This window comes from Hippoglossus hippoglossus, chromosome 1 (assembly GCF_009819705.1).
Source record: "Hippoglossus hippoglossus isolate fHipHip1 chromosome 1, fHipHip1.pri, whole genome shotgun sequence".
Taxonomy (NCBI): Eukaryota; Metazoa; Chordata; class Actinopteri; order Pleuronectiformes; family Pleuronectidae; genus Hippoglossus; species Hippoglossus hippoglossus.
This window is the reverse complement of record NC_047151.1, coordinates 24535246-24551099: the sequence shown is the minus strand read 5'-3', so window position 1 is coordinate 24551099 and position 15854 is coordinate 24535246. Positions and strand designations below refer to the sequence as shown.

At 44.1% G+C, this 15854-nt stretch overlaps 1 protein-coding gene across 5 annotated transcripts in view; it reads right to left on the bottom strand.

The window, feature by feature from the left end:
- The window catches only part of grin2ab (glutamate receptor, ionotropic, N-methyl D-aspartate 2A, b), a 120145-nt gene that overhangs the window by 33628 nt on the left and 70663 nt on the right, over nt 1-15854 (bottom strand). For all 5 annotated transcript variants that reach the window (XM_034596736.1, XM_034596707.1, XM_034596724.1 and 2 more), the window contains exons 9-13: nt 12368-12482; nt 12049-12251; nt 5763-5934; nt 2839-2992; nt 861-986 (exon numbers count right to left, since the gene is read on the bottom strand). In XM_034596736.1, the coding sequence (XP_034452627.1) occupies nt 861-986; nt 2839-2992; nt 5763-5934; nt 12049-12251; nt 12368-12482 (770 nt within the window). The remainder of the gene's footprint in view (nt 1-860; nt 987-2838; nt 2993-5762; nt 5935-12048; nt 12252-12367; nt 12483-15854) is intronic.

Here is a 15854-nt window from a genome sequence, read left to right as displayed (position 1 = left end):
GTGTGAAGCTGTAAATGCACTTTTTTATTCAAGTTTCTCATCTAGATTTATGTGTAGAAAGATCTGCATCGTACAAAAATAAAAAGATGAAATCAGTGGAGCTGCTAACTTCAGTGTCTCACAGAAGGTGGGAACTTTGAGCGCTGAGTTTTCTACTTTGTATCTGTCCACAGATGTTCATAAGCACAGCAGCTCCATGTAGCCTCACCACTTTACTCACTCACCTCCACTCTTTATGCTACACTACACTCACACTCTCTGGCTTAAGCTTCATATTAACCTGCAGACACGGGAGTCGTGTCCATGTCCTCATGTAAGCGCTCTGGCAGAAAGTGAATAATGTGAATGTGGAACTGTTCCGTCAGAGATGCACTGTTCCCCTGAAAGGTGAAAGTATTTGTCGAGGAAATATGCAGTTAGAAAGTTACACGGTTGGCATTTGTTGTTCAGTCAGAGTGCGAGACGGAAAAGGGTAAAAAGTAAACTAAACGCATTGCACAGATTTACTGAACCGTGCTCAAAAGGGCTGAGAGGAAAAATTCAAGCAAAAGACATTTCATCTGCGCTCAGACAGGCCTTAAGCTCGGCCGAATTTGGGCTGAACACAACAATAATCTTAATTCTCTGCCGGCGGGGGAAGCTGCAGGTTCTGATTCTGACGATGCCTCGGATAACAGCGCTGGTAACTCGCTGTGGGACAGAGAACCGCTAATGCTCTGAAACATTAACCCAACTGTCTAAAGCCTGAGGAATAACAGGTCACTTGTTTCGCCCCTGGGTAAATTTGGATTCCTGCTGTTTGCACTGGGGGGGGGGAAACGATTGGTGTGATGTTCCTGAAGCTGTGTGTGGGAGCCTACCTTTGCCCTGGGCCAAGTTGCGGTTGAAGCCCAGCGGACTGACAAACTCAAAGAGGAAGACGGCGATGGCTGTGACGATGAGCAGCATCACAAACATCATCACCCACACCGACGCGCTGAAGGGCTCTGAGAGGAGGAAGAGGGAGAACGAAAGAGATGAGGAGGGGGAGTTAAAATCGAGTACATGAGACGGAGAGACGCTGTGGAGGAGCAGGAGACGCATAAAAAGTGAGGCACGGGGAAGACAGACTGGGGCTCAGAAATAAGGGAGGTGAAGAAGGGGGAGATCGGGGATGAGGGGGGAGATAAAGCGAGGAGGAGACATGGAGAGGGAGAGAAAGGGAGACAGATGGAGTGAGAGAGGAGGAGGAGGGCGAGGAGGAAGGGAGGAGAGGGGGAGTTAGTCACAGAGAGTTTGACGGAGCACATTTCCATATTTCTCATTATTCCCTTGGATGAGGGCTGAGAGAGGGAGAAGCCTGGAGCGAGGGAGAGGGCTGAGGAAGAGGGGAGAGGAAGAGGGGAGAGGAGGAAAGAGGGAGAGCGATTTGAGTGATCTGATGTGCCCTGCTGTGGGCATGTGTGTGTGTGATCTGCTCGCGTGTGATCTGTGCACGTGTGCGAGTCCGCATGTGTTTGGTGTGAATCAGGGCAGGAGTTCAGAGAGCGGGATGAGTATCAGAGACACTGAACCCAGACAAATCGTGTTGTGTGTGTGTTGTGTTGTGTGTATATGTATGTGTGTGTGTTGTGTTGTGTGTATATGTGTGTGTGCGTGTGAGTGAGTGAAAGTATGTGACTACCAGGGTTAGCCAACCCTGAGCGATTGTGCGCTGAGGTGCCTCTAATATGAGTGTGAGAGATACTGAACCGTCACTGATACCCTGGCCCAGGCTCAACACACACACACACACACACACACACAAACGTCACACACATACGTCACACACACGCACACACATACTTAACATTCGTAGAGCCAAAGCATATTCATTCTCCACACATCCTTGATTCTATACACAAATGCTCTAATATATTCGTGCAGTATCACTCACTTTTTTTCCCCCCTCTTGCACACATGCATACTGACACATGGCTTGACACACAGGGACCAACACACGCATGGTCCAATACATCCCCTCGCTCCCTGCATCGCTCCAGTGACAATACAAGACATTAGGCGAGCGCCGAGGAGCGCTTTTGTTTGTAGTCATCTGAACAACTGGAGGAGAAGGGAGGAGAGGAGGAGAGGAGGAGAGGAGGAGGAGGGAGGAGAGGAGGCAAATATCAAGACTGCTTTGTCTGCGCTGACTTTTCAAAAAACAGCTGGCACGCTCCACTTCCTCTGCTCGGGTAGAAATATTAATGTGCTCAGGGTGTTGAGGCCCAGATAAAGTCAGAGTACAAGTGGAATTTGGCCAGCGAATACTGTCAAAGAGTCAAGAGTCAAATATTCCATTTTATACACTGGGTCTCCCATCGTGTAAGGACCTCCCTTTTATTAAGCTGCCCCTAGTAGTGCGGCTCGCTGGGGGACTGGCTGAGATAAAGAAGAGGGGAATTCATATCGTGCAAACACAGACTGAGCATAACGATGGACGACATGACGGCTCCCCAAAAGTGAACCCAAAGTGTCCTGATTGCCCCCTGATGGCTGGCTGCAGTACAGGTCATAACCAGTATAGGTTTGGGAGACTCTAAATTGACTGTAGGTGAGTGTGAATGAGTTTTTGTCTCTGTGTGTTGGTCCTGTGATGAACTGGTGACCTGTCGCCCCCTGTCAGCTGGGATTCGCTCCAGCTCTGACCCTATACAGGATATAGATAATGGACTCTGGCTCCAAATGATGTCCTCGGTGCCAGATGGCAGCGTTTGTATCCCCAATATTTTGGCTTCATTCCTGGATAGCGGGAGGAAGTAGAGACACGTCGTCCATTTACACACAGTCTACGGCGGAGGAAGACATAAGAAGATTTACCGAGGAAGGCGGAGGGGGAGACGGTCCCATTGCTACGAGACACCATGACACTGATGCCAGTCTCCACGAAGGGCACGGAGAAGTCGATGGCCTCTGACCTCTCCTCGTTGATGGTCAACGACCCCACTGCCATCACTGCCTTCTTGTACACCACCTGGAGGACAGAGGGAACAATAGTCACATTGAGCACATGACTCATCACCAGCTCTCTCTTTGATATGTCCCTGCTTTTTATACTGGATGGGAAACAACACAGTGGGTGAGGGTATGAGCGCAGAATGTCATCCGTAGTTTGAGGGCATTTCCACCCGTATCAGATGAAAAGTAAAAATGCAGCTGTCGTTTTTTTGTCGTGCCACCATGTCTCTGTGTGTGTGTGTGTGTGAATGTATTCTGACAGACAGAGACAGAGACAGAGATTCTACTCATAAAGCTGTCATCTTTACTACGTGGTAAAATATTATGTTTTTTCAGATTTTATTGTCTAATGGCCTCTAGCCGTCGGGTCCCATAAACACCAACACCACGTTGTCAGGTACTATTATCAACCTTTTTACGTTCCCGCTTCAATCTTTAAGGATTTTCGCAATGACACCTCTTGGTTTTAATTTAATCTGAGACTGAATAAATAAATTCCAGCAAAGATAAACAGCAGTGATCAAGTAAGCCGAGGTTTCCTGCTCCTGTTTCCTAAACTGTACTTTAAAGCCGCAATAAGAGACTTTAATGAGCCTATAAAGTACAGATACTAATTTATGAGTGATTTAATGATGACAAAATAAACAAACATTATGCAGCATCAGAGAACATTATCACAATATGTATTTAAAGATCCGTGAATGTGTTTCAGATGTTTATCGCCTTCCAGTCCTGTATCGACCTGTCACTGGTTTACGGTTAGATCACAGTTTGTAGCTTTAAAGGAGACATCTGTCCAAATTCCATGTTTATTAAAGCCAACAAATCTCATGAAAAGACCAAGATAACAATAAATGTATATTTTTATGAAGTTCTGTCTGTGTATACAAGCCTGAATTGTCTTATCCCAAACCTCCCACTAAGTTTTGTGGAAATCTGTTCCATAGTTTGTGTGTAATCCTGTTCACAAACAAACCAATGAACTGGGATGAAACCAGAACCTCCTTGGCAGAGGTAATTAATCTTCTAATAAAATCTTTTATTTCGTATGAAACCCAAACACATGGTCCTGGTCACCTGAATACGCACAAGAACACAAACTTAGTTTTCATTCAATAGCTGAAAAATATTCTTCAACAAATTCACTTCTGATAAAGTAACCTTTTACTTTAAATTAAAGAAAAAACCTACTGCAGTTTGAGGAAATTATTGAGCCTTTTCAAAAAAGTAATCGTTTACAGTCGGGTGATCTGAGAAATGAGTCTAGAACCGGATGACAATGGCCTATTCACAGGGCGCCAGGGGTCACTGAACGGTTTAATGAGAATGAAAATGATGGTTTGGGCTTCGTAGTCACCGGATCCTAAACATGAGCGTTTATGGAGGATTTTTAACTGTTGAGTTTGACGACGCTCTGCAGCAGCAGCATCATCAAAACACCTAATAAAGGAACGTCTTCTGGAAGAAGGACGTTCCTCCCTGATTTACAGGAAAGATGAACTGAGGCTGGTGGATCGTGGCGACCCAACACCTTTGTGTTTTCCTTTAATTTGTCATCTCTCTGTATTTGTGACCCTTAGCTCTGGGAGTCTCAGACAGGATAAAGGACATGTTTATGGCATTTGTGGACAATAAAAAATATGGAATAACATCAGCCTTAAGCATAAAATTTTATTATTTTTATAATAATTTTATGCAGCGTTAAACTGTAGAGGGGATGATGCGTTAAAGTAAAAATACTGAGGTGGCATTTTGCAACTGATTGCATTCACATTATTCTGGAAAGCAATCATTGAGCTCGTGTTTCTTCTCTCTCGCTGATGAGTCTGGTCTCTCTCTCTCTCTCTCTCTCTCGCATTCAGACGTATTTCCATCTTTCCCGGAACTCGTCGGACACTTCCATTTATCTAAAATGGGGCAGGTTTGATTGGAGCACACAATGGAAGTGTCGCTGGAGCACGGGAGATGCTTTAGCGCCCACAAACCAATATGGCTGCTGCTGCTGCTGCTGATGTGGAGAGGTCTGTTGGAAGTGGATAGTGTATTTTCTATAAAAGAACAAATGACTGATGCACACACTTGGAAATCGAAAAACGAAATGAGAGCAGAGGTCAAATAGTTCTGGTGATGCCAGGCTGATACAGAAGATGTGCCACTGTAAACTATTGGTAATGTAAAGGAAATCTTTGGGGTAAATACTGTAGGTTTTCTTGATGGTGGTGTCCAGTGAAGTTTGTTATACCCTATATAGTGTCCTCATTGTTTCCTACAATGCATCCTGAAAAGAGTACAACCAATGGTCACATACCGAGCAAAATATACCATCATGCATTGCGCTGGCGGCGGAGAGACGATAAGAGAGGGGGGGTCTTATAAATGTAAATACTTGCAGAGCATCACAGCACAAACTGCTGCAAAGTTTATTTCTACATTTAAACACGGACCATTACCAAAAAGCATTAATACTAAGTGTCAAATAAACATTTAAAGTCTATTGTGGGATTTTCCACCTGTTGATTTTGTTGCTGTACGTCACAATCCAGCGACAACGACGTGAATACAGACGCAGAGAAAACTGTACAGTACATAGACGTCCCTGTATACTGAATTAGAGGTTAGATAACAGGCTTAGTTTATTATATAAGAGGTTGGATTGAAGATAGATAGTTGGTGGTAACTTTATATCTATAGCAGACATGAGGGTGGTCTAACTTAAGTTGGACTGATGAGGTGTAGCATCAGCAGACACAGTGACGGGGGGGTGGGGGGAGTTGGGGGGGCAGTACCTCTCCAACCATGCCGTTCCACACGTTGTTGATCTTCTTGCCGTGCTTTCCGTTGTTGACCAGGTAGAGGTCGTAAGTGAACTTGACGTTCCTCGCTATCTTCTTCAGGATGTCGATGCAGAAGCCCTTGCAGCACTGCTTAATGTAGGAGCCGCCGCCCAACGTGCTGTTACTGAAACACACACACACACACACACACACACATGCACAAACAATATTAGATCATATTTCTTCTTTTTTTTTTATCACAGAGGACATTTCAGTGTTATACAAGCGTATAAGTGTGGAGCGAGATTGTAACTGTACTCCTCCCGCCTGCTCATTCCACATCTGGTGGTTCCATCAAACTGTAAAACTGGAATTACAACAGTACCGAGTAACCGTAAATACTGCTGAAGGGCAGACAGAGCATGTACAGTGTGTGTGTGTGTGTGTGTGTGTGTGTGTGTGTGTGTGTGTGTGTGTGTGTGTGTGTGTGTGTGTGTGTGTTCCTCTCAGTGCCAGCTAACCAAACCAGATGAAAACACAGGGGTACTGAGCAGATGCTGCTGGGCTTTAAATAGACCCGGGCTCTGCAGAACAACCAACCCGCATGATTAAAATATCAGCTGTCCTTCCCCTCGTCTCCCTCCTCGTTCCACACTCTGTCCTTTTCTCCCTTCCTTCGCGGTGTGTCTCCCCTCCTGTCTGCGAGGAGCCACTTTTCCAAACCTCAGAGCGAACCTACACACACACACACACACACACACACACACACACACACACACACACACACACACACACACACACACACACACACACACACACACACACACACACACACACACACACACACACACACACACCGCGGTCGCACAGACGTGATGCACAGGATGGAAACGGATGCTTCAGTAAACTTTTCTGACAGCACGTCCACGAGGACTCCGGAGCAGTGAACCAAATTGAATCCCAGAATCAAATAATCCCGGTGATCTATTAAACGCTAGCAGCACATTTCCAAAAGCATTTCCATAAAAACTAATTCCTCTCCCCGTGTCAGCCATCTTTGATGTAGCACATATTGATTGGAGCAGTCGCTCTGTGACCTTTTCCCTTCACTCGCCATTTCAGCTGACTCGCACTCCGAGGGAAAGTTCATACAGAACGGGGGGGAATTCAACACGCGGGGAACACAGAGACGCGACCGTCAAAGAACTGAGACATCAGAGCGTTAAAAAAGAGCTTTTAACAGCAGTCAACTGTATCTGTGGCACAGCATCGTGTGTGTGTGTGTGTGTGTGTGTGTGTGTGTGTGTGTGTGTGTGTGTGTGTGTGTGTGGAAAAGAGAAAGTGAGTATATATAGTGTCTGCCCCAGGTGTTCTTATGCACACATTCTGTATGCATAAGCTCTTCCCAGCTGAGCCCTTCACTGTGTCCTTATGTTACTATGTACACACATACACATACACACACACCCCACCCCCCCACACCGACACACACACATGTTTGTACAGCTATCTTAATGAGATTAATGACATAATGCATTCCCTAGCCCCCTACCCTATAGCCCCTAACCCACCAAACTAAATGCCTAACCCTATCCCTTAATCTAAACCTAATTCTAACCCTAAAACAAAGTCTAAACCCCCAAATAGTCCATTAAAGGGGGGGTCACAAAGTGAGGACCGGCCAAAATGTCCTCACTCCGTTGGTTGTAGGCTCAAACTGGTCCTCACAAAGATATCTGTACAAGAGCGCAAACACACAGAAACACACACACACACACACAGGACAGACTCCCTGAGGTGTCCGTACAGTACTTCTGTTTGATTCACGTCATACATTTGTCTTGGCACATACACAAAAGACAGTGGGAGTAGAGACTGAGTAAACGGAGCTCTTATGGACGAACCCACGTTTGCACACATGGATGATTGGATGTGGAAACGAAGGCCGAGAAGAGACGAGCTCTCGTGGCCCGAGAACAGCTGAGAAACTCTCGGGTCGGGTCAAAGGTTGAACCCTGAATGTGCAGTGATTCAGTTGTGTAATGTCCGTGTTTAAAACTGTGCGTTGTCGTGATGACGTAGATGAGAGGCGTTCTCTTCGACGTCCGTCTGACAGAGAAACTTTTAATTTGGTGGAATTGATTAGAAGAAAAGTCAATATTCTATCCACCCCTGTTTAAAGCAAATGATTATCCTGAAAAATGTCAACAATTTCCCATCGTCGTAGCTGCGATATTGACATTAATTGACTATGCGCCAATAACGCAGGCAGTCACGAGTAGAATTCTTTAGAAATAATGGATTTCAGTTGAGCTTCTGGTCCGTGTAAAGGCCAGCGATCAATCAGAAGCACAACACCGACACAGTTCGGAGCCGGTGACAAATAAACCTGCAGAAGTGATGATTAATATTCAACATACTCTAGACTGGCTGAGCTCAGTCGTAGAAATTAGCAGAGAGAGAAAGAGAAAGAAAGAAAGAAGCTGCCTCGTCCTGTCATGAGTCTTTTATCGAGACGTCCATATATCACAGATAATTGGAGCAAAACCCCAACACGTCAAAGAATTCAAGAGAAGACTCTTTGAGAAAGTTTTTCCTGTCACCGACTATTTGAGACATATTTCTGTTGTTTACACACTTGAGAGGGCTGCCACAGATTCCAACCACCACGATAATTCCTTTTAAGCTTTTCTACAAACAGAGAAAATCCCAAAGTCATGTTTGATGTGTTGATTTGGAAAAGTTCCCTGCAGTTAAAATGGAGGACTTTTTAAGGCCGTGATGAATTAAATTTAAGACGTATGTCAAGTACGACAAATATGAAGGAATATCCCAGAATTAATTACACTAGAGGGGCTGGAGAAGCAGGATAGAGAATAACCCTCGAAACGGAATTAATACCCAGAGCCGAGCCGAATGTATTCAGATCAATTCATCAGATATCAGTTCCTCATTAGTCCTGATTGTAGGACAGTAATTTTGCAGCGTGCTAAAATCTGAATCATGATTAATAACAACATTATAAACTACGTATGCTGCTGAAACTTTTAAATGGATGTTAACATAATTAAGACCTATAACATAACTGAGATATTCAAGACCTAGTACGCAATAATCTTTATATTTAAGACTTTAAGGCCTAAAAATCGAATTATTAAATTTGAGACCTTTTTAAGACGGAACAGAAACCTGTAAAGCTTACGGTAGGAAAAGATTTTTTTGAAGTCTACATCATAAATGTAGAAAAGTACGGTTCTGATCTGAAACTTAACAATGATGTGACCATAATCTAAACCAAAAAGTTAGAAATTAACCTTAATAAATCTATAGAAACGGTCAATCTGCAGTAAAATGATTAAATACATGATGAAGTTTGACTGTGACGTGAATTTAAATCAGTGGAAGTTAGAAACAGTGTGTTTGTAACAAAGGTTGAATTCAACCCACTTGCTTTTGCTGCAGTGGAGAAAGTGTTTATGCGTAATATTGTGAGTGGTGAGGTGGGAAAAAAAAACTATATAGACTTAAAAAAATATTAAGATAAAGTGGCATGAATTTGTTAAACGTCGGCTGATACTTTCATCTGGAGCGACTTAGTGCACAGATCACAGATAAACACAGATTCCTGATATCACACGAGATAAAGATGTTAAAAATAAGAGGAGAATAATCCTTGTGAAAAGGTACGAGGGATGTTTTTTAAGTAGCAGGTGCAGAATTAGGATACGGGGAAATGGAAACTCTCTGTAGAATTGAAATGGACTAATTCTTCCATCCCGCCTGGAGAGGGAAGGACATTTCACTATTGAGGAGCAGCAGAAAGAGGAGTCAAGGCCGGGTGAGGAGACGACGTGGCCGCCGCAGGGAGCAGGGAGCTAAGTGGACGGTTATAGCGGAGCACAGGCTGGAGAATACGGAGAGACCATAGCCTGTAGTTATGGACATGCGGGTCCCGGAGGAGCCTTGAATGATGCGACAAGAATTTAGAATTTGATGTGAACAGCCACCGGCAGCCAGGAGGGAGATGAGGTGAGGAGCACGGGGGGGCAACAAAAGGAGAACTCGGGGGAGGTTGAAGACGAGGCCGGCTGCAGTGATCGGCTCAACAGAATATTCACAAGGCTGGACTGAGGCAGACGTCCAGAGGGGAGATGAGAAAAGATGGACCACTGTCACATGTTAAACATTTTTTAATTTGACATCAGGCTGGGGTTTTATTTGTTTCTTTACATGTCTGACACGTGGCTGCACATTTATAGAGCAAACTGTAAATGTGGCAGAGGCAGCCACACTCATATGGAGGACAAAGAAGGCCATAAAGAAATGATAGAAGTTTAATCATCCCGGGAATACTTTTATTTTAGTTGCTCAGATTTAATTACGCATCTAGAAATTAAATGCGGCTCAGGGATTAAGATGCAAATTCTAATATTTGTCAGTCATACACGTTCAGATGAGAGAAAATGCAAAACCTGATCACTTCACTTATCTATTTCCAGAAATCTCTGTGTCTGTATATCGCTCGCGTATCTACATTTTGAAAAACCAGGCGACCAGACAGACAATTTTATCTAAATAAAAAAGAAATACTTACATATTTTAATTATTCAGAAATTGCATTCATAACTTAGAACACAAGTTAAATGTTTTTCAATATCAAATTATTTAAATTCAGTTCAGTGGTATTTCTATTTAAAAATTAAGTCTTCAGTTTATTTATATTCTATATTGATGTTAAGTTGAGTACAAGACTCAAATCCTTACAGACTTGTTTTGCTCCCATACAAAGAAACATTTTAAATAATATGTGACACTCCACAAATTAAAACATAAAAAAATTAATAAATGAAACGAACAACATTGAAATATCCCGATGAATAATATGAACGTTACTGTTTAAGGACAACAGGAACCTCGGGGGGGAAACAATGAGCAGTGATATTAATTAGTAACTGCAAACAAGCAGCACATTCAGTTCATTTAAAGCAACACAAAATCGCACCGAATTAATGACACAATGAGAAAATGACCACAATGGAGCGACACACGCAGCCGCCACACACACACAACATCAAGTTCACCGACAGACTGACATTAGCAAGCTGACACCAGCACAGAGCGAATACATTATTAATGTGGACAGAACTACTTTGCCAGTATGTGTTAAACACAGCGACAGAAGTTTTTATTGTTGTGACAAAGGACACTAAATAGTTCGTAATGTGAATGTGCGCCGAATCTGCAATTAGTTACATTTAGACGTGTAATGTTTTCAGGATATAAACACACACGACACAAGAGTTATTTGTCTCGGTAAAGATCAAGAATACAGTTTTAAACAAGTTGTCATATGGACCACGGAGTCTCTGAGCTCAGCACGGAGCAGTGTTCCAGTGCTGCTGTGTACACACACCGGATGTAACAGCCACATAGAATTGGATCCAGGGACAAACAGATGATGAGTCATTATTATATAAAGTAAAACTGAGTGGGCCCTGTATAGATCTGTGCAGAACAAAAGTGGACAAGCAAAGAGCGGCTGATTGACGATTATGTTCTCAGACAGATTGAGCGGCCTGAGAGGGCGAGAAGCTGGAATGCAGCACAGAACACAACTGGGAGAAAAAACAACCAGTAAAAGTTGAGATTACAGAGGAAACAAGACTCGGCTGAGATGACAGGAGTTTTAAAAAACCTCACAGAGAGAATTTCATCTCCAGAATCCTGAACGCAAGATGAGAAAATAATGTTGCATCACACACAGGATGTTATTGCTCCAGACGCACGACCTCACGTCTCCCATGTGACCTCATGGGGAAGCAGATGTTAACAGCGACAACTTGCTCTGATGTTAAAAGACAAAAGCAGAAGGCTACACGAGTCCGGAAGAGAAAAACGATCGGCCAACAAAAGGTTTTCTCTTCTTAAAGTGGGATATCTGTTAGTCTACCAATGTTTACCGTGGCTCGGCAGCTCCGTTAGATATTCGGTCTCTCTGAGGTTTAGGAACTAATCTGTAACCGATAAAGGTTCCACGCCTGATTCCTCAGATTGTCCCGGGGGTTGAATCAGGGTTTAATTGTCCTGAAACGCCTGTAGACTCCAGCCCAGGTTAGAGAAACAACTCAACCTCTGTCCAGCAGAGATTTTTCTAAGAACAAATATCTGCAACACCTCCGGTTTAGGGAGCGTGAGCTTTTTTCTTCCTCGTAAACAAATACGGTTTTCAAATGGCTCTTGATTTCACGAGCGGTGGGTGGGAAGCTGAACGTGGGCGTACTGGTGTGTGGGTGCTTACTCTTTGACGTGCTTGCGGCAGGGCACCGAGTTTCTCATGCAGGTGCCGGTGAGGATGTCCACGTTGTCCACGATGACGAAAGGTTTCTCCTCCAGGGTGACGATGGAGAGGTGGTTTTCGTCCGCGTCCTCGTCCCCGTGGCAGTTGTACCGCGGCCAAACGGGGAACATCAGCGACAGGGTCCCGTTTTCCCAGCGGCCCATCTGCACACACACACACACACAAACACACACAAATCAGGGGGCAGCGATCTTAATTAAAGTGTTTTGACTTTTTAATTTCCTTGCTTCTTTGCAAATAGATTGTATCAATTTGTTACCTTCTCCCACGTCCTTTCACTATTCAGGACGATGACAACCAATTTGGGGTTGGCCTGGTAACCATCTGGAGTGAACGATAAGTCTCGCCCTTCGTTCCACACATGCATCATGTGTCTGATACACATGGGGGGGGGGGGGGGGGAAACAGAGAGCAGGAAGCTGTTATTTGCTTTTGTTTTGCATCTGTTAAAGAGTGTTTGCGAGCGTGTGTGCACGAGAGCAGATACATTTGAAATAACAAGTTAAGCACTCTGTAATCACTGCAAGAGTATCCACTTCAAATCAATGCTGTCTTCACCCACTGCGAGTGCATGCATGCCTGAGTGTGTGTGTGTGTGCGCGTTTGTACACACACGCACACGCACACACACACACACACGTCTGTTTGTGTGTAGGAGGGGGAAGAGTCAGAGGCCACATATCTCTCCCATCAACATTCTGCATTGATTTCTCCGCAGATATTCGCCTGAAAGACAAGCCACTGTGAAACGAGGCTGCCCTCGCTCTCTTACTCACCACCGGTACCGTGCATACGCAAACAGATCCTTCGCTGAAACATTTACACACTCGCTAAAGTGAAGCCGGCGAGAGGGGAGTAAATGAATCGCTATCACACACAGTGATCAGGGATTAAGAACACACTCACTCCAGCAAAACAGTTTTCAGGAGGAGAGGTTATTCGGCGTGTTAAGACGGCGATAATAGCCTGAGTTCCCCCTGGGGGGGTGGGGGGGTGGGTGGGGGCGGGGTGTCGAAGGAAGTTTACTGCTAAGACCAAATCACGAGAGGGACAGCAGCCGCCCAAACAGAGCAAACTTCTCATTTCTATGCCTTGTGTTGTGTTTTATTAGAAGTGGTTTGATTCATTTTGACGTGGTAATATATAACAGGGTTGGTCGGGTAATGCTACATGACTGAAATATCATCGGACTAAATCTTTCAGCTTCACGTCCACATTATTCCAGTGTCACATCTACAGAGAAGTACATCACTTGTGAGCCGTTCTATATCATTTATTTATCTAATAATGTACGTTAAATGCTTTAAATATTCACATATTCACGGTGTCATTATTCTAAAACAAAGAGTCAAGGAGAGAAACTAAAACAACACGTCTGTTTTTAGGTCACACAGGGCACAGGGCCCACGGAGGACTCATGCATAAACTCAAATATTGCGACAGGAAGTCGAGCCGCATGAAGAGAAACGCCTGAGTGCTGTTTTACATGCACCCTGCGGCGGAGAACCGCGATAATTACACTGCCGTTCAAACAGGTGGGACTTTACATCGTCTCATCTGCGGGAGACGAATCCGAGTTGACGCACATGAATATTGTTGTCGGACAGTGGATTAGAGAGCGGTACATTAATCATCTGTTTTCACAGAGACTTGGAAACAGGCCTGTGCTCTTTTGAAAAGCGGAAGCTCTCACATTGAGTAGAGAGTAAATAAAAGGTCCCCGTCTCCCTCACATGCAGCGGCTGCAAAAAATACCAAACACATCCCTGCAGTGGGTTTCCCCCTCGCTCCCTCAGCAAACGCACATAATTAAATACAAAAACAACACATTTACACACGAGGAGCACCTCCGCGCTTTATAAACGAAAAAACCCCCTCCGTTGTCACTGTAGATTACGATGCTTCTCACTATTAGTAGCGACAAGACAAATACCTATTTTTGTGTTTAAAGAACCCTCACGATGCAGCAGGTAATGCCCTTGTCACAGTGCATTGCCATGGCTGAATACATACAGCAGGAACAGTGTCGCGGTCTATTCTGGGAAACCGCTGTCTCCTCCTGTTTCAGGTTTGTTGCCATTTCTGGGAAAATATTTCCATCTCCCGCATATAAAGCTGGTGTGTTTTTTAAGGTATGTAAAATAGCTAGATTCCACTTTATAGATTCACGTGTGCATGAATATGTATGTTCGCTTTTAAAACAAAAATGTAACGCTACATTAAAAAAAGGAGTTCAATGATTTATATACGTTTCTCTATGCAAAACTATATCTGCATTAACTAGAAGTTCAATGAGGGTTTAAGTCGTAGCAGCATCAGCAGCTTCGGAGAAAAATACAAAATCGCTGCTATTGTAAAACACCATCTTTAAAATCTGCTGCTAGAAGTCGGCGCCGAACATTTCCCTGTCGCTGAAGTGCTGGGGCGGCCATTGTGAGCACTTTCCTAAGAGAAGCATGAATAAAGAAAGAACGCAGGCTCCTTCCATTCTGTATAATCGGAGCAAGGAGCATCTTTTCAGAGAAAAAGTGACAGCTTAGGGGTTTGCATGGTACAGTGGCTCCATCAAACAGAATAACCTTTTGAAATTTACTACAGGGGCAAGCCTCAATAAAAACCTGCTCTATTGTGCAGCCAAAGTACACAGAGCGCGAGTCAGGGATATTAATTTCTGTCGGGCAGGACTGACAGGGAATCCAACAGGGTTGACAGTGTCTTTTAAGTGCCAGATTATGTTGTCCTCTTTTCCCTCTCTTGTTTTTAATACGCACACTGCGGCAAGATTGTATCTAGACTAATGTAGGCAGGGTCCTGATCACAGCCTCGCCACGTCCAAATCAGGGAAGGGGAATCCAACCTGTCAGTTGATTACCACAAAAATTGACGGCGCTTGTTTTGACAAATATGCAAATTCCATCTAATAAGTTAGCGAAACAAATGGCACCTCTGACAGGGAGGAAAAAAAATAAAAAAGGACTGTTTCCCGAAAAAAGGTTTGAGCTGCTATTGAGGTTTGTGTTATATTAGATCGACCTGTCAACAGCTGCAGTGCTGTGTACGCTTTGATATATACTTTGATGGGTTAATCAGAGAGAGAATGGGATGATAAAGCCATTATGGAGAAAATAATACTGTGGCTCTCATTCTAATGAGGCAGCTCATAAGTCATCATGGATGAGCGGAAGCTGGAAACCTGACCGTCATGTTTTAAGTCGGGTTTATATACTCTCCTGAATTATTAATCATATTTTAGCCAGTGTGAGCTTCATATTCAAAATATAATCACAATATGACTGACAGACTCTGCATCTGACGGTGACATTTGTGAATATGGAGAACAAATGTGCATCGTGTGTGTCAGTGTGTGTGTGTGTGTGTGTGTGTGTGTGTGTGTGTCAGTGTGTGCTGATGGATTTCACTGTTTCCTCATCACAGTAACTTCAGAGAGGAGAACACACACGCACACTGGTAGACGTCAGACACATGCACGCACACACACACACACTCATGCATGCTCCCACGCGCGCACACACACACACACACACACACAGACTAACATATATGTGTCACCCACAGAGCCATGTTACGAGAAAAAAGACGGAGAACAAAGCTGGTAAAAGCTGCTTAAATCCTGACTTGAAGACAGTGAGTCCAGTCACGTGACGCAAAGTGCACACAGACACACACACACACACGCGTGCACACAAAGATTCTAGTTAACACAGGGCACCAACAATGGGGAGGTG